This window comes from Chiloscyllium plagiosum, unplaced genomic scaffold, assembly GCF_037043375.1.
Source record: "Chiloscyllium plagiosum isolate Xiang-an unplaced genomic scaffold, Cpla_swu_hap1 HiC_scaffold_39, whole genome shotgun sequence".
Lineage (NCBI taxonomy): Eukaryota > Metazoa > Chordata > Chondrichthyes > Orectolobiformes > Hemiscylliidae > Chiloscyllium > Chiloscyllium plagiosum.
In genome coordinates this window covers 12994230-13017122 of record NW_028270177.1, presented here as the reverse complement: position 1 = coordinate 13017122, position 22893 = coordinate 12994230, and the positions used below count along the sequence as shown (strand labels likewise).

General features: G+C 43.1%; 1 protein-coding gene across 1 annotated transcript in view; it reads left to right on the top strand.

Moving 5' to 3' along the window:
• LOC122540932 (retinaldehyde-binding protein 1) overlaps positions 1-18643 on the top strand; it is a 40415-nt gene extending 21772 nt beyond the window's left edge. The window contains exons 3-8 of the mRNA XM_043677251.2: positions 1947-2078; positions 5752-5956; positions 14062-14240; positions 15006-15164; positions 15947-16057; positions 18241-18643. Coding sequence (XP_043533186.2) covers positions 1947-2078; positions 5752-5956; positions 14062-14240; positions 15006-15164; positions 15947-16057; positions 18241-18399 — 945 coding nt within the window. The 3' untranslated portion in view covers positions 18400-18643. The remainder of the gene's footprint in view (positions 1-1946; positions 2079-5751; positions 5957-14061; positions 14241-15005; positions 15165-15946; positions 16058-18240) is intronic.
• The last annotated feature ends 4250 nt before the right edge of the window (positions 18644-22893 follow it).

Sequence of the window (22893 nt, the reverse complement as noted above, 5' to 3'; positions counted from 1 at the left end):
ATGGTGGGCAAGTTGTTGGATGGAATCCTGAGGGACAGGATGTACATGTATTTGAAAAGGCAAGGACTGATTTGGGATAGTCAACATGGCTTTGTGTGTGGGAAATCATGTCTCACAAACTTGATTGTGTTTTTTGAAGAAGTAACAAAGAAGGTTGGTGAGGGCAGAGCAGTAGATGTGATCTATATGGACTTCAGTAAGGTGTTCGACAAGGTTCCCCATGAGAGACTGATTATCAAGGTTAGATCTCATGGAATACAGGGAGAACTAGCCATTTGGATACAGAACTGGCTCAAAGGTAGAAGACAGAGGGTGGTGGTGGATGGTTGTTTTTCAGACTGGAGGCCTGTGACCAGTGGAGTGCCTCAAGGATCGGTGCTGGGTCCTCTACTTTTTGTCATTTATATAAATGATTTGGATGTGAGCATAAGAGGTACAGTTAGTAAGTTTGCAGATGACACCAAAATTGGAGTTGTAGCAGTCAGCGAAGAGGGTTACCTCAGATTACAACAGGATCTGGACCAGATGGGCCAATGGGCTGAGAAGTGGCAGATGGAGTTTAATTCAGATAAATGCGAGTGCTGCTTTTTGGGAAAGCAAATCTTAGCTGGACTTATACACTTAATGGTAAGGTCCTAGGGAGTATTGCTGAACAAAGAGATCTTGGAGTGCAGGTTCATAGCTCCTTGAAAGTGTAGTCGCAGGTTGATAGGATTGTGAAGACGGCGTTTGGTATGCTCTCCTTTATTGGTCAGAGTATTGAGTACAGGGGTTGGGAGGTCATGTTGCGGCTGTACAGGACATTGGTTAGGCCACTGTTGGAATATTGCATGCAATTCTGGTCTCCTTCCTATCGGAAAGACGTTGTGAAACTTGAAAGGCTTCATAAAAGATTTACAAGGATGTTGCCAGGGTTGGAGAATCTGGGGCACAGGGAAAGGCTGAACAGGCTGGGGCTGTTTTCCCTGGAGCGTCGGAGGCTGAGGGGTAACCTTATAGAGGTTTACAAAATTCTGAGGGGCATGGATAGGATAAATAGACAAAGTCTTTTCCCTGGGGTTGGGGAGTCCAGAACTAGAGGGCATAGGTTTAGGGTGAGATGGGAAAGATATAAAAGAGACCTAAGGGGCAACATTTTCACACAGAGTGTGGTACATGTATGGAATGAGCTGCCAGAGTATGTGGTGGAGGCTGATACAATTGCAACATTTAAGAGGCATTTGGATGGGTATATGAATAGGAAGGGTTTGGAGGGATATGGGCAGGTGGGACTAGATTGGGTTGGGATATCTGGTCGGCATGGACAGGTTGGACTGAAGGATCTGTTTCCATGCTGTACATCTCTATGACTCTATGACTACTACCCTTCTTGAACATGGGAATAACATTGGCTATCCTCCAGTCTTCTGGCACTATCCCTGTAGACAATGACGACATAAAAATCAAAGCCAAAGGCTCGGCAATCTCCACCCTCGCTTCCCATTTAATCCTAGGATAAATCCCATCCTGCCCATGGAACGTATCTTTTTTTACACTTCCCAGAATTGCTAACAACTCTTCCTTATACACCTCAATCCCATCCAGTCTAGTATCCTGTATTTCAGTATTCTCCTCAACCACATTGTCTTTTTCTAGTGTGAATACTGACGAAAAGTATTCATTTAGCGCCAAATGGTTCGCACCAAATGACCTGCTGTTGTGCCACGTATCTTCTATAATATGTAAAGACCCAATGAAAAGTCAGTAGATTGGCTGGTATAGGGAAGGAGGGGAAGAAGACAGAATCACTGTTTCATAAATGCTACCATACATGTCAGACATATACTGTCCTCAATTCCATATAGTTATTAGCCACTGGTTATGTACTTGGTGAATTTGTTTTGTCATCTTCGAATTTTATGACTAAACTGTGAGGCAATTTAAAGTCAGCGTATTCCATTCTTCAGCAAACAGGAACATTCCGGATGGTCTCTGAGGAGGAACAGGCTTTGCGTACCAAACTTGAGCATCTTACCACGAACGATCATGGGCCTGTGTTTGGGAAATGTGAGACACTGCCCCTCCACACACAGCAGAAGGTCAGTCTGGACATCTTCCTGCCCATTGGAGGAGTTACTTTCAATCAGGTTGAATCATGAAATGTTGCAGAGAAGGGGAGCCAGTGCACAAAGCTTCCTGCATTATCAGTGAAGATATTTCTTTGCCAACAGACGCATATGCACAACACACACATTTATTGAAAGACTTGAAGGCATAGTTGTCAATGATGGGTTGCATTAAGTGGGGTGTACCTAAAAGGCCAGAATTAGAGGAGCATAGAAATTTGGAAAGTTCGTGGTCCTGGGAGAGGTTAGACAGATGAGGGTGAAATGGGCATGTTGAGATATGAATGTGAGAATGAGAATTTTAAAATCAAGGTACAAAGTGAGTCAATGAGAGTCAATGTATGTCAAGTTTAGGAGCAATAGCAGAATGAACAATGGGCTTGGATTTAGGGAAGCTGCTGGAGAAGCTAGGAGGCAGGCAGGTCGATGAAATCATTGAAGGTGCTGCACATCTGATTCCTACTGGCTGGAAAACTGACTACAGTTGAGTCAACAGTTCAACTGGGCCAAAGGGATTTGTCCATTGGCTGGTCATGTTGATCATCCCTGAGCCCTATAATGATGGCGCAGTGGTTGTGCTGTACTCATACAGTTTTTTCTGTATGTTTTGCAGCTACCCCTGTCATATGTGTGTGTGTGTGTGCGTGTGCGTGTGTCGGTATATGTATGTGTGTGTGGGTCAGTATGTGTATGTGAGTGTGTACCTGTGTGTATGTATGTGTGTGTGTGTGTCGGTACGTGTGTGTGCGTTTATGTTAGGAGGAGAGGGTTAAGTTAGTGCATGATTGAGGAACCTAGGGGAGCCCCACTGAGACCCATCCCTCTGCTTTGAATTTGACCTGGCTCCTTTCTCACAGATGATTCCTTACTCTGACCCCCAATTCAGCTTGCTCTCCTCTCCCCGTTATGGGCTTGCTGGGGTCTTAGGCTAAGCGAGCATTTGAATATCAATGTTAAAGACATGATGTCTTTGAGAGATGAGCTGAGTCAGTGTGGAGCTAAGTGACATCATGGAGCTGAAAATAGAGCCTTTTAATGATGACCAGGATATGAGGATCTCAGATCAAGGTCAAATAGGAAGATGAACAATGGCTCAGTCTATACTGAGGGTGAGTAGAATTGGCTTGCTGGGGAGACAACTCTGTGATGAGGGCCAAAGACACAAATAATTCTCAATGCTTCATACCGAGTCATCAACTCATGAGAACAACTTCCTGTTGAACAAACAGCACAGTATTACATGGAAAGTAATGTAGTGTTAGAGCAAAGAATGATTGCCAAAATGCAATCAAGTTTGAGAGCAGATGGAAGACTGTGACAAACCAAGACTCAGATATAGGTTGTTCTGCTATAATGTACGTTTTGTTAATGCAAATTCACTATAACACGATTGACGAATTGGGGACACTGTTTCTTAAGCGCAAAGTTTTAAAGCGTGTATCGGTTGTCACACGATTCTGGCCCCATTAGTTAATTGGTGCTGCTATCCCACGATTTTCTTATAACACAGGATTGCACAAGAACGGAACTCCCGCGTTGTAGCAGAACTGACTGTATATCAGTGCCTTGCAGGCAGCTCCAAAGACAGCTGTGATTGTGCAACTTTGGAACATTCTGCAACTTTCACAAAGCATTCTCAGACCACATCTGACCTTCATCTCGACTTTAACAATGCCATGACCTTTCTTTCGATTCCTTCTGAGGGAAAATGAAATGTAATGCAGCCTGCACTAGAATCAATCTAAATCTTCCAAGGGAGACCCACAAAAACAGCTTTTAAAGGTTCAGCAAATGAATGTGTTAAATGGAAAACCAGTGACAGCTTTGGTCTGGAGTAAAACACATGCAGATATTAACATGCACAGAGATATCAACATACACCAGGATATACATATATAAAACAGACAAACAAAGTCCACACAGATATATGCAATGCACAGTTATAGAAATATTGATACAGGTAAACACACAGTGAAGCTGTGAACTATTCCAGGGTTCTATGCGCAACACGTCTTCAAGAGATTCATTTTTATTCATTTGACAAACAATGTTGCATATTGAAACTGTAGCGAAATTTTGTCAAGTTTTACGTTACTAATTTGTTTATTTTATTAGTATGCAAACAATTTCCTTGGTCAGACAGACCTCTAACTGTTTGAAATTTATGATTTACTCACTTTTTCTAAAAGGTTTAAAAAACTTCCTTCATGCAAGTATAGAATTTTTATAATCAGCTTTGTTAGATAGACCCAGCTTTGCTGTAATTTGGAAGCAGATTTTGAAAGATTGGTTGTCTGGAAATTGCTGGAAGATTGAACTTAAGGCTACAGTGGCTCAATTATGTCCATTCAAAGTAATTCTTTAACAGTCTAGCCTTGTCTCACCTTGGAAATATTGTAATTCAAAATACCAGTAATTAATCTCTAACTCTTTCTGAACTGGCAAAGGTTGTTTTGGATCTCTGATGGGCTAATACTGCCTGTAGATTTTTTTTAGCAGTCTTGGGGGAAGGGTTGCAACCACCTATCTAGTTGTTTGCAGATATCCCATAGTCTCCTATCTCTTGTTCAAAAGGCACCAAGGCCTTAGAAATCCGATAAATCTATCTCACACCTACTAAGCAGTATACAATGAGAGAAAAACTTGCTGTCAAATCTACACAGATAATTGCTCTTTAAAAGGACTATCTTTATTATGCTTTGAAATGGGGTCAGTACCCATTATGTTAGAACAAGAAAGAGACAGGACAAGAAAGCCAGGATTAGAGCCTCATTTGCCATCTGCTTTGTTTAAATGTCACAGAGCGGTCTATCTGAGCGCTGTTTGACATGATGAAAGGTTCAAAGTTCAAGCAAGTAACTTTAATGGATGTCTTCATGTTAATAACAATCTTCCCTTCAATGATGTTTAGCCGAGTACCTAGAACAGAGATTTGAATATGCTACAAGACAGCTATGTGTGTAATCCAGTTGGTTCTGAACAGGTAGACTCAGGAATGTGCTAAGGCTCATTTTATTATATGAGCTTTTGTATGCTCACCAATCCCCCCAGCACAGTTTGACAGTTCCAATGTAAAAACACTTTGAATCTACCCAGTATTGCTTCGAATACTGATTTCTGAGTCTTATTCCTGCGTTGTAATCTTTATCAATAAGGAGAAAAGATATTTTATTAAGATCGCTTAATTGAACTTTAACATGGCATTGCACCTCTTCCATTTTGTTATTATTTTATTTTTTCTTTTAAAAGCTTCAAACGATTCCTAATCAGAATAGTGGGGAAATGGTGTATCAGAGACATAATTCTGCATTGATTTGACTTGGCTATTTCAAAGCGCACAAGAAAGTAACAGACTAACTTATTGTTTGTTTAGTCTTTTCCTTTTTCAGCTCTTTTCTGGAACACTTGGAGTCAGGAATTCACATTTGATGTAGGTACAATAAAGCCCACTTTTCCCTGAAATCTGTGATGCAGTCCAATTTTGGATTTAGACACAAAATCAGAAATTGCTAGAAAAACTCAGCAGCTCTGGAAGCATCTGTGGGGAGAAAGCAGAATTGACGTTTCGGGATCAGTGATCCTCCTTCAGAGTTTAGACACACTAATTGCCTGAACAATGACCATGGATTTTCATTTCTTTCCAAAGGCGAAAGATGAACTGAATGAGACAGAGGAGAAACGAGTGATGTGTGTGAAAGAGCTTCAGAAACATGTCCTTGATTCTGCTGACACTGGAGAGGAGATTTGCAAAACTGTGCTTGAAAAGACAAAAGACAAAGATGACTCTTTCTTCCTACGATTTGTTAGAGCAAGAAAGTATGATGTGAAAAGGGCATATGATCTTCTCAAAGGTGAGAAATGAAACAGGGTTGACTGAGAGGAATTGCAAGTGTTGAGACCCAGCTCAATGATACATTTTGAAAAGAGTTGCTTTTGCACTGTCGAACAGTGTGGTGCTGGAAAAGTACAGCTGGTCAGGCAGCAACCGAGGAGCAGGTGATGACATGTGTGGACGTGCAGGTAAATCCCTGTCAGATGTTGAAGGATCCTCTGGGACTTTGGATGGAGGTGAGGGGGGAGGTGTGGGCATAGGTTTTGCACTTCTTGTGGTGGCAAGGGGAGATGCCAGGAGTGGAGGGTGGGTTGATGAGGTCTGTGGACCTAACAAGGGAGTTGCAGAGGGAATGGGACCCAGCTATGCCTACCTCTTTGTCGGGTACGTGGAACAGTCCATCTTCCAAAGCTACACCGTCACTATTCTCCACCTTTCTCTCTGTTGCATCAATGACTGGATCAGTGCCACCTTGTGCTCCCGTGAGGAGGTTGAACAGTTCATCAAAGTCACCAGCACCTTCCACCCTGACCTCAAATTCACCTGGACCATCTTGGACTCCTCCTTCCACTTCCTGGACCTCTCCATCTCCATTTCTGGCAACAGACTCAACACGGACATCTACATCAAACCCACTGACTCCCACAGCTACCCCTGGACTACACCATCTCCCACCCTCCCTCCTGTAAAAAAGCTACCCCTTACTCCCAATTCCTCCGCCTCTGCCGCATCTGCTCCCAGGAGGACCAATTCCACCACAGAACATCCTGATGGCCTCCTTCTTCAAGGATGACAATTTCCCTTACCAAGTGGTCGACAATGCCCTCTCCTGCATCTCCTTCACCTCCTGCACCTCCGCCCTTGAACCCCACTCCTCCAATCGCTACAAAGACAGAAGCCCCTGGTCCTCATCTTCCACCCCACCAAATTCCAGATACAATGCATCATGCTCCGCCATTTCCACCACCTACAAACAGACCTCACCACCAGGGATATATTTCCTTCTCCACCCCTATCTGCATTCCTCAGAGACCATTCCCTCCACGACTTCCTTGTTAGGTTCAATGCCCCCACCAACCCACCCTCCACTCCTGGCATCTTTCCTTGCCACCAAAAGAAATGCAAAACTTGTGCCCTTACCTCCGTTCAAGGCTCCAAAGGATCCTTCCACATCTGACAGAGATTTACCTGTACTTCCACACGTCATCCACTGTGTCCATTGCTCTCAATGTGGTCTCTTCTACATTGGGGAGACAGGATGCCAACTTGCAGAAAGTTTCAGTGAACATCTCTGGGACACATGCACTAAACAACCCCACTGTCCTGTGGCCAAACACTTTAAATCCCCCTCCCACTCCATCAAGGACATGCAAGTCCTGGGCCTCCTCCATCACCAAACTCTAACCACCCAACGCCTGGAGGAAGAACACCTCATCTTCCGCTTTGGGACCCTCCAACCACATGGGATCAACGTGGATTTCACCAGTCTCCCCATTTCCCCTCCCCCCACCTTATCCCAGATCCAACCTTCCAATTTGGCACTGTCCTCTTGAACTGTCCTACCTGCCCATCTTCCTTCCCACCTACCTGCTTCACCCTCCTCTCCGACCTATCACCTTCACCCCCCCCCCCCACCTCCATCTGCCTATCGCTGCATTCCCAGCTACTTCCTCCCCAGCCTCATCCCCCTCCCATTTAGCTCTCAGCCCCTGTGGACCACAAGCTCCATTCCTGATGAAGGGCTTATGCTTAAAATGTCGACTCTCCTGCTCCTTGGATACTGCCTGACTGGCTGTGTTTTTCCAGCACCACACTCTTCAACTCTGATCTCCAGCATGTGCAGTCCTCACTTTCTCTGAGTTGGTTTTGCACTGACCAATTCTCTGGAATAGTACTCAATCTGATGACAATTAACATGTCTTCCCTTCTTGCTTTTCACTGCACCATGAATTGAGAAATAAGTTGTTATTGTTGTGATTGACTATCTTATGCAAATTATTCCCAGGTGGTAAAGTACCGTTCAGATTTTGGTTAAGCTCTCCATTCAATGAAATGTAGATTCACTCAATTGATAATGTGGCAATGACCGTGTAGAAGGGTCTGATTGCTCACCCTTAGTATTGCTTTTTTTCTCTCAGTTAGCTCAGAAAATTCCTTTGCACTGAAAGGAGAATACAAACATAGGAAAGACTGGCAGACTTTGTTGCTTTGCCAAGTGTTCCCTCAGATTTCCTCCCAGGTATTTTCCCCTAGGTATGATTTGTTGAAGTGGTTCTTCATACGTGAGTTTGGTCAGTCACTGAAAGAGTCATAGAGTCATACAGCAGGGAAGCAGACCCTTCGGCCCAACTCATCCATGTTGACCAGCTTTCCAAAACTGAACTAATCCCATTTCCCTGGATTTGGCCCACATCCTCCAAACCTTCCCCATCCGTGTACTTGTCCGAACGTCTTTTAAATGTTGTAATTGCACCTGCCTCGACAATTTCCCCTGGCAGCTCATTCTATATATTCACCAACCTACTTGTGATAAAGTTTCCTCTCAGGCCTCTTTTAATCTTTCCCCTCTCACCTTATGCCTTCTAGTTCTGCGTTCCCCAATCTGGGGAAAAGACCTTGACTATTCACCTTAGCTATGCCCCTCATGGTTTTATAAACCTCTGTAAGGTCTCCCCTCAGCCTCCTGCACTAAAGGGAAAAATGTTCCAGCCTATTCAGCCTCTCCTTATGACTCAAACCTTGTAAATCTTTTCTGCACCCCTTCCAGTTTAATAACATCCTTCTTATAGCAGGGTGACTAGAATTATGTTCAGTACTGCAAATGTGACCTTACTAATGTCTCGTACAGTTGTAACATGATGTCCCAACTCCTGTACTCTGACTGACGAAGGCAAACATGCCAAATGTCTCCTTCACCACCCTGTCTACCTGCGATGCCACTTTCACTACACACCTGCACCTCTGGGTCTCTCTGTTCAGCAACTCTTCTCAGGGCTCTACCATTAACTGTGTAAGTCCTGACCAGGTATGTCTTTCCAAAATGCAACACCTTGCATTCATCTGAATTAAACTCCAACTGTCATTCATCAGCCTATTGCCCTAGTTGATTAAGATCCCGTTAAAAGGCTATTTGAATGTGAATGGTGTCTTAAAACCTTTTATGTCCTATAAATGCTGCCCTGGTAGAGCCATCTCAAATAAATCAGGACCAGGAACTTGTCTTTTTCATCTCTTTGGTCCAAAGAAACAAGACCAATTGTCTGGGCCTCCTTGTCATCCTGGCTAGCTCAGCACACACTGCAGAGGCAGGTCACAGGCAGCAATGACTATGGCTTCTGCGGAATGTGCAAACCCAAGTCCTTCACTAAAGTCCAATCAGCAAGTGCAAAGCACTCAGCCACTAGACATTCAGAAGGTACTCATTAAAGAAGGGTAGGCCTCCTGTGTCCGCTATTGAGTAATTACTTCTGACAAGGCCCAGAGTTTTGGCATGGGAAAGTTGATTATTTCTGGATTAATTAGTGGTCCCTCGATGTGAATGTTCCTCTCACTGTTCATGAGACACAGGCAGATATTGTCTAGTGATTAGGTAAATCAAGAAATAACCAGTTGAGACTACAAAGAATAGAATAATGCTGACACAAACAAAACAAAAACACAAACAAATCATTTAAATAAATGTGGCTGGATAATTAAAGCTGGGTAATGCTTGCCAGGAGACTGTGGCCTAGTGAATGGTTCTGATTGAGAGCTTAATTCTACATGAACATAACAACTTACCAGTGACAGGAATTTGCTGCTTGACTTCTCCAGTAATGGAATGATATGGAATTTTCAGTCTGCAAACAGAACATTTAGCCCATAGATCTAATCCTGTGTTCATACTCCACGCTATTTTCCTCTAACACTACTTGGGCTTATCCTATTTGTGTAACCTTCTATTCCTTTCTCCATTGTGCATAAACCTAGTTTCCCCTTAAATGCATCCTTCTGACTTGTCTCTCCCTACAACGCTACCTTGTGGCAAGTTTCACATTCTCACTAGTCTCTGAGTAAAGTCATCTCTCCTGAATTCCATATTGGAACTATTACTATCGTAAGAGGAAGATGTGAAGAGAACAGTCACCACAATGTGAAAACAGCACAGCAAAAGATTTCGTACCTAACTGGGTTGCATCGGAGTGCATCTGGGAAAATTAACAAACAGTGAAATTCACAACTAATCTTGGAGGAACTGTTGGGTGAAGTTCACAGCACAGAATCAGATAAGTTAATTGTTGTTTTAAGTCTGTCCAAGAGAAAGGCTACAGTAGTGAGTATAGTGGATTCTTTCCTGATTATATGTTTTTGGAGATAAGTCTCTTGATTAAACTTAAAATTTAAGCCATAGCTATTAATTTAGCCTGGGGCAGTGTTTGTAGAGGAAGAAGACGGTGTTATTTTCTGGGTCAATACCCATTTCAAACAGGTATACTGTTTTGGAAAATGTAGGGGGTGAAGGATTCTCAGGGGAACGTAGCACGAACAGCCAAGTTTCTGGTGTTGAGACTGGCTCTAATGCAACGAGGGGTACGTTGGCTTCCAAAAAATCAATTGTGTTCGGGGATTCTGTAGTCCGAGGTACAAACAGACGTTTCTGTGGCCAGCAGAGAAAAAGCAGAATGGTGTGTTGTTTCCCTGGTGCCAGGATCAAGGATGTCTCAGAGAGGGTGCAGAACGTTCTCACAGGGAAGAGGGGCCAGCAGGAGGTCATTGCCCACATTGGAACCAATGACATTGGAAGGGAAAAGGTTGAGACTCTGAAGGGAGATTACAGAGAGTTAGGCAGAAATTTAAAAAGGAGGTCCTCAAGGGTAGTAATATCTGGATTACTCCCAGTGCTCCGAGCTAGTGAGGGCAGGAAAAGGAGGATAGAGCAGATGAATGCATGGCTGAGGAGCTGGTGTATGGGAGAAGGATTCACATTTTTGGATCATTGGAATCTCTTTTGGGGTAGAAGTGACCTGTACAAGAAGGACAGATTGCACCTAAATTGGAAGGGGACTAATATACTGGCAGGGAAATTTGCTAGAATTGCTTGGGAAGATTAAACCGAGTAAGGGGTGGGACTCAGGGAGATAGTGAGGAAAGAGATTGGTCTGAGACGGGTACAGCTGAGAACAGAAGTGAGTCAAACAGTCAGGGCAGGCAGGGACAAGTTAGGACTAATAAATTAAACTGCATTTATTGCAATGCAAGGGACCTAACAGGGAAGGTAGATGAACTCAGGCCATGGGAAGGAACATGGGACTGAGATATCATAGCAATTACAGAATCACGGCTCAGAGATGGGCAGGACTGGCAGCTTAATGTTCCAGGATACAAATGCTATAGGAAGGATAGAAAGGGAGGCAAGAGAGGAGGGGGAGTGGCATTTTTGATAAGGGATAGCAGCATTTTTGATAAGGGATAGCATTACAACTGTGCTGAGGGAGGATGTTCCTGGAAATACATCCAGGGAAGTTATTTGGGTGGAACTGAGAAATAAGAAAGGGCTGATCACATTATTTGGATTGTATTATAGACCCCCCAATAGTCAGAGGGAAATTGAGAAATAAACTTGTAAGGAGATCTCAGCGATCTGTAAGAATAATAGGGTAGTTATGGTAGGGGATTTTAACTTTCCAAACAACGAGTGGGACTGCCATAGTGTTAAAGGTTTAGATGGAGAGGAATTTCTTAAGTGTGTACAAGACAATTTTCTGATTCAGTATGTGGATGTACCTACTAGAGAAGGTGCAAAGTTTGACCTACTCTTAGGAAATATTCGTTTTAAATAATGATGGAAAAGGATTGACCAGATCTAAAAGTTGAAGTTCTAAATTGGAGAAAGGCCAATTTTGACGGTATTAGGCAAGAACCTTCGAAAGCTGATTGGAGGCAGATGTTCACAGGTAAAGGGACAGCTGGAAAATGGGAAGCCTTCAGCAATCCAGAGAATCCAGAGAAAGTATATTCCTATCAGGGTGAAAGGGAAGGCTGATAGGTATAGGGAATGCTGGATGACTAAAGAGATTGAGGGTTTAGTAAAGAGAAAGAAGGAAGCATATGTCAGGTATAGACAGGATAGATCAAGTGAATCCTTAGAAGAGTATAAAGAAAGTAGGAGTATACTTAAGAGGGAAATCAGGAAGGCAAAATGGGGACATGAGATAGCTTTGGCAAATACAATTAAGGAGAATTCAAAGGGTTTTTACAAATATATTAGGGACAAAAGGGTAACTAGGGAGAGAATAGAGCTCCTTATAGATCAGTAATGCGGCCTTTGTGTGGAGCCACAGAAAATGGGGGAGATACTAAATGAATATTTTGCATCAGTATTTACTGTAGAAAAGGATATGGAAGATATAGACTATAGGGAAATAGATGGTGACATCTTGCAAAATGTCCAGATTACAGAAGAGGAAGTGCTGGATGCCTTGAAATGGTTAAAGGTGGATAAATCCCCAGGACCTGATCAGGTGTACCCTAGAACTCTGTGGGAAGCTAGAGAAGTGATTTCTGGGCCTCTTGCTGGGATATTTGTATCATCACTAGTCACAGGTGAGGTGCCGGAAGACTGGAGGTTGGCAAACGTGGTGCCACTGTTTAAGAAGGGTGGTAAAGACAAGCCAGGGAACTATAGACCAATGAGCCTGACCTCGGTGGTGGGCAAGTTGTTGGAGGAAATCCTGAGGGACAGGATGTACATGAATTTGGAAAGGCAAGGACTGATTCGGAATAGTCAACATGGCTTTGGGCGTGGGAAATCTTGTCTCACAAACTTGATTGAGTTTTTTGAAGAAGTAACAAAGAAGTTTGATGAGGGCAGAGCAGTAGATATGATCTATATGGACTTCAGTAAGGCGTTTGACAAAGTTCCCCATGGGAGACTGATTAGCAATATTAGATCTCATGGAATACAGGGAGAACTAGCCATTTGGATACAGAACTGGCTCAAAGGTAGAAGACAGAGGGTAGTGGTGGAGGGTTGTTTTTCAGACTGGAGTGCCACAAGGATTGGTGCTGGGCCCTCTAATTTTTGTCATTTACATAAATGATTTGGATGCGAGCATAAGAGGTACAGTTAGTAAGTTTGCAGATGACACCAAAATTGGAGGTGTAGTGGACAGCGAAGAGGGTTACCTCAGATTACAATAGGATCTGGACCAGATGGGCCAATGGGCTGAGAAGTGGCAGATGGAGTTTAATTCAGATAAATGCGAGGTGCTGCATTTTGGGAAAGCAAATCTTAGCTGGACTTATACACTTAATGGTAAGGTCCTAGGGAGTGTTGCTGAACAAAGAGACCTTGGAGTGCAGATTCATAGCTCCTTGAAAGTGGAGTCGCATGTAGATAGGATAGTGAAGAAGGCGTTTGGTATGCTTTCCCTTATTAGTCAAAGTGTTGAGTACAGGAGTTGGGAGGTCATGTTGCGATTGTACAGGACATTGGTTAGGCCACTGTTGGAATATTGCGTGCAATTCTGTTCTACTTCCTATCGGAATGATGTTGTGAAACTTGAAAGGGTTCAAAAAAGATTTACAAGGATGTTGCCAGGGTTGGAGGATCTGAGCTACAGGGAGAGGCTGAACAGGCTGAGGCTGTTTTCCCTGGAGCATCGGAGGCTGAGGGGTGACCTTATAGAGGTTTACAAAATTCTGAGGGGCATGGATAGGATAAATAGACAAAGTCTTTTCCCTGGGGTCGGGGAGTCCAGAACTAGAGGGCAGAGGTTTAGGGTGAGAGGGAAAAGATATAAAAGAGACCTAAGGGGCAAATTTTTCACGCAGAGGATGGTACGTGTATGGAATGAGCTGCCAGAGGATGTGGTAGAGGCTGGTACAATTGCAACATTTAAGAGGCATTTGGATGGGTATATGAATAGGAAGGGTTTGGAGGGATATGGGCCGGGTGCTGGCAGGTTGAACTAGAATGGGTTGGGATATCTGGTCGGCATGGACGGGCTGGACCGAAGGGTCTGTTTCCATGCTGTACATCTCTATGACTCTATGACCACCATTTTGCTATGAAGATGCTGAATATGGTGGTATTTAAAGTTGTGCTGGAGAGTTTGATTTATTCCAGATTGTTCTCTCCTGCAGGCTACGTGCGCTTTCGGGAGCAATATCCTGAGCTCTTTGAAAATCTAACACTTGAAGCTGTACGTAGCACCATCGAGGCAGGTTACCCAGGCATTCTTCCGAATCGAGACAAGTATGGACGTGTTGTGCTGCTCTTTAACATCGAGAACTGGGATTACGAGGAAATCACTTTCGATGAGGTAACAAAAGATGTTTCCAGTAACATTCAGCTTATTCCAGTAAAACGGAAGATTGTTTCTCCCACCAAACTCTTGCTTCTTATATATTAAATTTATTGTTTCTTGAAACTGGCAAAGCCGGCATTTGATGTCCATCACTTATTGGCCTTGAATTGAACAGATTGCTAGGCCATTTCAGAGTTAACCATAGGATATGGATCTGGAGTTACGTACAGGCCAGCTCCCTAAAGGAGATTTATTACAATTGGGGATAGCTTCATACTCACTGTTACGAGGATGAGCTTTTAAAGTAACTTATTTTTTTAAAAATTCCACACTGTGTTGGGATTCGATCTAATCCTACCAGAGAATTGGCCTGGGCTCTGGATCACAAGTCTTATCCCATGTCACTGTTTGTGCCTGCTTAATCACTTTTCTCTTTCCGCTTCTAACTATCTTTTCTCCTTTGGGAAGACGTTGGCTAGGAGACAGATAATTTACAACTTGTAGATCCAGCCCTTAATATAGAAAGCACCTGATTTTCCTTTTCTTTCATATTGATGCTCAGGCTCAGCTCCCAACCCAGTCTTGGAAATGGTCAGTCAATTGTTTGCCACCAGCAAAATGAGGTGCTGGGTTCCATTTCCTAGTGGGGTCGCCTTGCCCACTTTTCGCTCTTGCTATGGGACCTCTGTCACCTGCGTAAAACCCAAACCAATGTTACATCCAAGAATGTGATGGGGAAGTTGGTTGCGAGTGATTTGGAATTGCTCTTTTCATTGCTAGATCCTTCGAGCTTACTGTGTCATCCTGGAGAAGCTTCTGGAGAACGAGGAGACGCAGATTAATGGCTTTTGCATCATTGAAAACTTTAGGGGATTTACAATGCAACAAGCATCTGGCATCAAAGCCTCAGAGCTGAAGAAAATGGTAGACATGCTTCAGGTGAGTGCAGAGAAGCCCCGGGCTGGAGAGAATGATTCTATGAACGTGTGTATGACAGCATAGAAAAGGGCATGAGTGGCGAAAAGACACACTCCTGTTTTCAGTTTTCAAAGTTAGGGGGACAATTCATGGAAAAGTATGTGCTTACACTACATTTTGTTTTCTCTTACGAAAAGGATTTTTAAAAAGCGTCCTTTGTATTGAAACTATTTGTCTGGAGTTAACTTGTACATTTCTAGTTATTTTTCTTCCACATCGTCATTACTGAGGTATCCATTTTCTTTTTCTCCTCCTCTCCTGGTCCTCAATGTTCTTCTGTAGTTGATGGGTTTCCTGCACATGACTGGCCACTTGGAGGAGCTGTGAGCGAGTGCATTAAAATTTCCTTCCTCCCTCTTCTCAAAGCGTCTCCAGCCTCATGTCACCATTTCCCTCGATCTCGGCTGTATTCGGAAACTCAAGGGGATGACAATTCCAACTTTTGTGCCATAAGCATATCCTATTTGCCAGCATGTTCAAATTGGGCTGGACTTTAAAAAAATATGCAACGGCTGGGGACTAAATATTTCAAAGGACTGAATCACAAAAGTAGTTGGCTTGATTTTGCTTAAACATAAAATGATGTCTCAATCACTAGACACCAAGCATTGGGATAATGTCTTGCTGTTGACTTGTACTAACAGGTAGCGTCATCTCACAACATGCTCACAGAATCTGTGAGCAAAAAGGACTGTGATGAAAGTTGGATTATATTTCACTTGCATTGCTTTTTAAACTTTCAGGACTCCTTCCCTGCCCGGTTCAAAGCTGTGTATTTCATCCATCAGCCTTGGTATTTCACCACAACCTACAGCATGGTCAAGCCTTTTTTGAAAAACAAACTTCTGGAGAGGGTAAGTGAAAAAACAAGGATATTGAAAGTACTTTTAATCATTTTTCCAACCTGTTTCCCTCTTTGAACCCCCCCTCTCAGAATTGTTCCATCACGTTCCAGTCAAAATATTTAATAAATCACTGTGCTGAAGGCCTAGGGTTCTTTCCCGCTACAGGAGATCAAAATTGAACTTGAAGAATAAATTACAAAGACAGACTCTTGAGGGAAGCAATGTAAAGGGTCTTGAATTCCAGGGAGGAAAAGCGAGTAATAGACACGGGGAAAGAAGGTGATACCACACAAGGGCCAGACAATGGCTGTCTCTAACAGGAAAGAGTCCAAGTATCACCTCCTGACATTCGATCGCTGAATCCCCCACTGTTAACATTCAACATCCTTGGGGTGACTGCTAACTGGAAACTGAACTGGACCAAACAAGTGGTTAGCACTGCTGCCTCACAGCACCAGGGATCCAGGTTCGATTTCACCCTCGGGTGACTGTCTGTGTGGAGTTTGCACATACTCCCTGTGTCTACGTGGGTTTCCTCCGGATGCTCCGGTTTCCTCCCACAGTCCATAGATGTGCAGGTTAGGTGGATTGGTCATGCTAAATTTCCCATAGTGTCCAGGGATGTGCAGGCTAGGTGGGTTTGCCATGGGAAGTGCAGGGTTACAGGGATAGAGTGGGGGATGGGTCTGGGTGAATTGGTCTTCGGAGGATTGGTGTGGACTTGTCGGGCCGAATGGCCTGCTTCCACACTGTAGGGATTCTATGATTTTGTGAAATAAACAAATGCTGTGGCTACAAGATTAGCCCAGAGGCTGGCCATTGTGTGGCAACTAACCCCTATCCTGACTCCACAAATCATCTACAAGACATAAGTTAGGAGATGGTAACAAATCTCCACTTTCCGGCATGGAGTCAGCTCCAAAAGCACTTAAGGAGCTCAACACCATCCACATGAAGCTGAACAGTTGATTGGCATCTCATCTAACACCTACAACATGTATTAGTTCCATCACCAATGCAGTAACATGTACTGACCACAAGGGGAACTGCAACAACTCACGAAGGCTCCTTTCAAATCTGTGACCTCTATGACATTGAAGGACAAGAGCAGCAGATGCCATGGCAACACCACCATCTACAATTTCCCGTGGTGACACACACCATCTTGACATGACACGCAGTTGCTGGGTCAAAATCCTCAAACTCACTTCCTAACAGCACAATGGGTTTAACTGCAGCAGTTCAAGAAAGCAGCTCACCACCATCTCCCCCAGGGCAATAAATGTTGGCCCAACCAATGAAGCCTACATCCTCTGAATGACTAAAAGGAGGGATGGAATACAGCCCAGGTTTACTGAAGTAATTGTGACCACCAAATAAAAACTTTAAAGTAAACATGAAAACATACCAAAAATAAATATTATTTTATTTTTGGAATCAAAAAAAATTCAAGCATTCATATTGAGTTTTAAGGTTTTCAGTTATTGAGAAGAAAATGTTTCACTTGAACAACCTTTGGGAAGCTGCTGGCCAGACTATACACTCAGAGGAAGTTACTCCAACTATAAAACAGCAGTGACTGTGCATCTGATATTGTGACAACCTTAACACTGAAAAATTAGTATCATTTAAGGGATATTGCAGACAGTTAATAATACGTGATCAATTAAACATGTGTCCTTACATATCATGTTTAATATATAATCGCTCATTTATTAGATCATTCAAACTAGGAGCTGGAGTAGGCAATTTAAATCCTTGAGCCTGCTCTGTTATTTGGTAAAATCATAGGTGATCTCACCTTGGCCTAAACTCCACTTTCCTGGTTGCTCTCTCTAACCCTTCAACCTATTACTAAATAAAAATCTACCTCCGCCTTAAAGTTACTCAATGTCCCAGTGTCCATTGTCCACTCGGGTAATGAATTCCACAGATTCAGGGCCCTTTGAGAAGTAATTTCTCCTCATCTCTGTTTTAAATCTGCTGCCACTTCTCCTAAAACTATGACCTCTTGCTCTACATTGCCCCACCAGAGGCAACATTCCACTCTGTCAATCCCCTTTGGCATCTTATATGCCTTTAAAATACATTTAATTTAATTCTTTAAAAGTAATTTAGTGGTTTGACATAGTGTGGCTTTTGCCCAATTAGATTACTTAGGACATGAAATACAAATTCCTGTTTCTTCACAGGTTTATATCTATGGTGAGGAACTGGAAGCCTTTTTCAAAGAGATCGATGCTGATATTCTCCCAGAAGATTTTGGAGGTAATCAACCCAAATATGACGGCAAAACGGTGGCTAATGAAATCCTTGGTCCGAGTACTGAGTCAGAAGATACAGCCCTTTAGTTACACATACATAGGGTTGAAGAAAGCCTCAGATAGCGAGGGCACAGTCTACTTATCATGTTATACTTTAACGTTTTTTTAAGTTGTCTACTTAAAACATTACACAAAACAGACTGAATTTTCTCCATGATTCTTTTATGTAATTTTTTTTGATGGCAGGTCCAAGCCGCAACTAAACCATTGCCTCTTTTCTTGTTCAATGCAAAATTAGCAATAAAGGGTCTTTTTTTAATGAAAAGCACAATGCAGCTTTGTCAATTGTTTTCTAAATGCAGAAAATCAAGCATTTATACATCACCTTATCACAACAACAGAGCCATTTCCAATTGGTTAACTAGGTGAAGAGGGAGGTCAAGCTAAGGCCAAATGATGTAATGTCAAATTCAGGGTTACAGTGCATGTACACAAACACACAAAATGTGATAAAGTTGGTGAGCTGTAGACATTAATAGCCAATGAAAGCACAGCATGATATTGCGGCCAAGGCAGAGATGTGGTTCAAGAAAAGGACAGGACCGTATACTAAATATTTGTAGTTACAAGGTGTATAGGAAGGAAAGGGAAGCAAGTAAAGGAGGAAGGATGGCAATATTGATTAAGGAGAATATTATAATTTTGTCAAGAAAATATATCTAGAAGGATTCAAAGACACAATCTATTTAGTTTGAGTTAAGGAAGAATAGATATGCCACTACACCACTGGTATATTCGATTAATCACTAATTATTTGGAAAGTTATGAAGGAGCAAACTTGCCAGGATGTTACAGAGAAATGCAAAATCCATTGTTCAGTCATGTTACAAGACCTTAATTTTCTTAATCTGGACTGAGATAGCCACCGTGTACAGGCAGAGAAGGACATGAGTTTCTGATGTGTGTGTGTTGTTTGGACCAGTAACGAGGAAGGAGGCATTGCTAAATCTGATTCGGGGGATGAGGTAGATCAGGTAGATCAAATGTCACTAGGGCAACCTTTAGGGGAGAGTGATCGCAATATTTGGGTTAGCACTGGAAAGTATACAAGGAGCAAACTAAATACATTCAGTTGTAGGAGGGCCAAATAAAGTGTGGTGTGAGTAGACCTGCCGAAAGTAAATTGGAGTCGTCAGGCAAAACTGTAACAGAGTAATGGGCGACCTTTAAAGACGAGGTGGTTTGGGTACAGTTGAGGTAGATTGTCATATGGGTAAACTTAACACAATTAAAATCAGAGCATTTTGATGATGAAAGAAATAGAGATGCCAGAACGGGAAGAAGTAGACTTTAGGCTGTTTCCCATAAATATACTGCAGCTGCTGGGAAGCTGAAACAAAAAAAGAAAATGCTGGAGAAAATCAGCAGGTCAAATAGCATCTGTACAAAGAGAAGCAGAGTTAACGTGAGGCCAATCTGAAGCGTTTTGAGGAGGAGTTATATTGACCTTGGAATTAATAATATGTTAAATGTACGTGTTAGATTTGCTACATTTTGAAAAAATACGTAGGATTTGTTCTGAAACAAATTTAAAATGTCTGAGTTCATTGCCATGTTTTTCAAATGCTTGATTACTTCCTTCCCGTCTTCTGTGCCCTTTTCTGTGCAGTGTTGAAGTTGATGCTTGTTGAGACAAGTTAATTCGGTGCCATGCTGTACTGTGTTTTGTTTTTATTTATTTCTGGGATGTGAACATTGCTGGCAAGGTCAGTAATTATTGCTCAACCCTAAATGCTTTTGACAAACACTACTGTGTTTCCTTTGTCTAGTCCCTCCTTAAATAAGTTGGACAACTACAACCAGGATGTTATGAATTAATTTGTTGAGATGTTGCACAACACCGAATCGGTCAAATCAGTATGAACACAGGCCAGTAGCAATGCAAATAATCTCAACTTAATTAGGACTTAACCTTTAACACTAAACAATAGCACCTCTAATCCTATTTAACCTCTTAAATTTACAACAGTCTGTTATAGATTTAGATTCCCTACAGTGTGGAAACAGGCCCTTCAGCCCAACAAGTCCAACACCTAAAATGGGACTGGGATAACATAGCAATTACGGAAACATGGCTCAGGGATGGGCAGGACTGGCAGCTGAATGTTCCAGGATACAAATGCTACAGGAAGGATGGAAAGGGAGGCAAAAGAGGAAGGGGAGTGGCATTTTTGATAAGGGATAACATTGCAGCTGTGCTAAGGGAGGATATTCCCGGAAATTCATCCAGGGAAGTTATTTGGGTGGAACTGAGAAATAAGAAAGGGATGATCACATTATTGGGATTGTATTATAGATGCCCCAATAGTCAGAGGGAAATTGAGAAACAAACTTGTAAGGAGATCTCAGGATATGGAAGATATAGACTATAGGGAAATAGATGGTGACATCTTGCAAAATGTCCAGATTACAGAGGAGGAACTGCTGGACGTGTTGAAATGGTTAAAGGTGGATAAATCCCCAGGACCTGATCAGGTGTACCCGAGAACTCTGTGGGAAGCTAGAGAAGTGATTGCTGGGCCTCTTGCTGAGATATTTGTATCATCGCTAGTCACAGGTGAGGTGCCAGAAGACTGGAGGTTGGCAAACGTGGTGCCACTGTTTAAGAACGGCGGTAAGGACAAGCCAGGGAACTATAGACCAATGAGCCTGATCTCAGTGGTGGGCAAGTTGTTGGAGGGAATCCTGAGGGACAGGATGTACATGTATTTGGAAAGGCAAGGACTGATTAGGGATAGTCAACATGGCTTTGTGCGTGGGAAATCATGTCTCACAAACTTGATTGAGTTTTTTGATGAAGAAGCAAAGAAGATTGATGAGGGCAGAGCAGTAGATGTGATCTATATGGACTTCAGTAAGGTGTTCGACAACGTTCCCCATGGGAGGCTGACTAGCAAGGTTAGATCTCATGGAATACAGGGAGAACTAGCCATTTGGATACAGAACTGGCTCAAAGGTAGAAGACAGAGGGTGGTGGTGGAGGGTTGTTTTTCAGACTGGAGGCCTGTGACCAGTGGAGTGCCACAAGGATCGGTGCTGGGTCCTGTACTTTTTGTCATTTACATAAATGATTTGGATGCGAGCATAAGAGGTACAGTTAGTAAGTTTGCAGATGACACCAAAATTGGAGGTGTAGTGGACAGCGAAGAGGGTTACCTCAGATTACAACAGAATCTTGACCAGATGGGCCAATGGGCTGAGAAGTGGCAGATGGAGTTTAATTCAAATAAATGTGAGGTGCTGCATTTTGGGCAAGCAAATCTTTGCAGGACTTATACACTTAATGGTAAGGTCCTAGGGAGTGTTGCTGAACAAAGAGACCTTGGAGTGCAGGTTCATAACTCCTTGAAAGTGAAGAAGCCGTTTGGTATGCTATTTCTTATTGGTTAGAGCATTGAGTACAGGAGTTGGGAGGTCATGTTGCAGCTGTACAGGACATTGGTTAGGCCACTGTTGGAATATTGTGTGCAATTTTGGTCTCCTTCCTATCGGAAAGATGTTGTGAAACTTGAAAGGGTTCAGAAAAGATTTACAAGGATGTTGCCAGGGTTGGAGGATCTGAGCTACAGGAAGAGACGGAACAGGCTGGGGCTGTTTTCCCTGGAGCGTCGGAGGCTGAGGTGTGACCTTATAGAGGTTGACAAAATTATGAGGGGCATGGATATGATAAATAGGCAAAGTCTTTTCCCTGGGGTTGGGGAGTCCAGAACTAGAGGGCATAGGTTTAGGGTATGTAAAAGAGACCTAAGGGGCAACTTTTTCACGCAGAGGGTGGAACGTGTATGGAATGAGCTGCCAGAGGATGTGGTGGAGGCTGATACAATTGCAACATTTAAGAGGCATTTGGATAGGTATATGAATAGGAAGGGTTTGGAGGGATATGCGCCGGGTGCTGGCAGGTGGGACTAGATTGGGTTGGGATATCTGGTCGGCATGGACAAGTTGGACCAAAGGGTCTGTTTCCATGCTGTAAATCTCTATGACTCTAAGTCCACACCGACCCTCTGAAGAGTAACCCACCCAAAGCCCTACAATTACCCCTGACTAGGCACCTGGCACTATGGGCAATTTAACATGGCCAATTCACCTGACTTGCACATCTTTGGACTGAGGGAGGAAACAGGAGCACCCGGAGGAAACCCACACAGACACAGGGAGAATGTGCAAACTCCACGCAGATAGTTGCCCAAGGTGGGAATTGAACCTGGCTCCCTAGGGCTGTGAGGCAGCAGTGCTAACCACTGAACCACTGCATTGCAGTTGCTCTCTCTCCTGCTGTCTCCATCTGTGAGAAGCTGCTCTCGCTCTTCCACTCTCTCTCTCTCCAGATGGTCAGCTGGTCTCTGCCTTTAGCCATACTGATGTCCTCAGAAGGTCTCCTGCCTGATCTATAGGCCAGTTCTATTTTTATATTTTTCCTCTAGATCTTTCTATGCTTTAGCCAATCAGCCAATCCTGCATAATTACTACCCATGGTTTGGATGGTTTTGTTAATCACTGAAGGTCCTGTTGCTTGTTCCA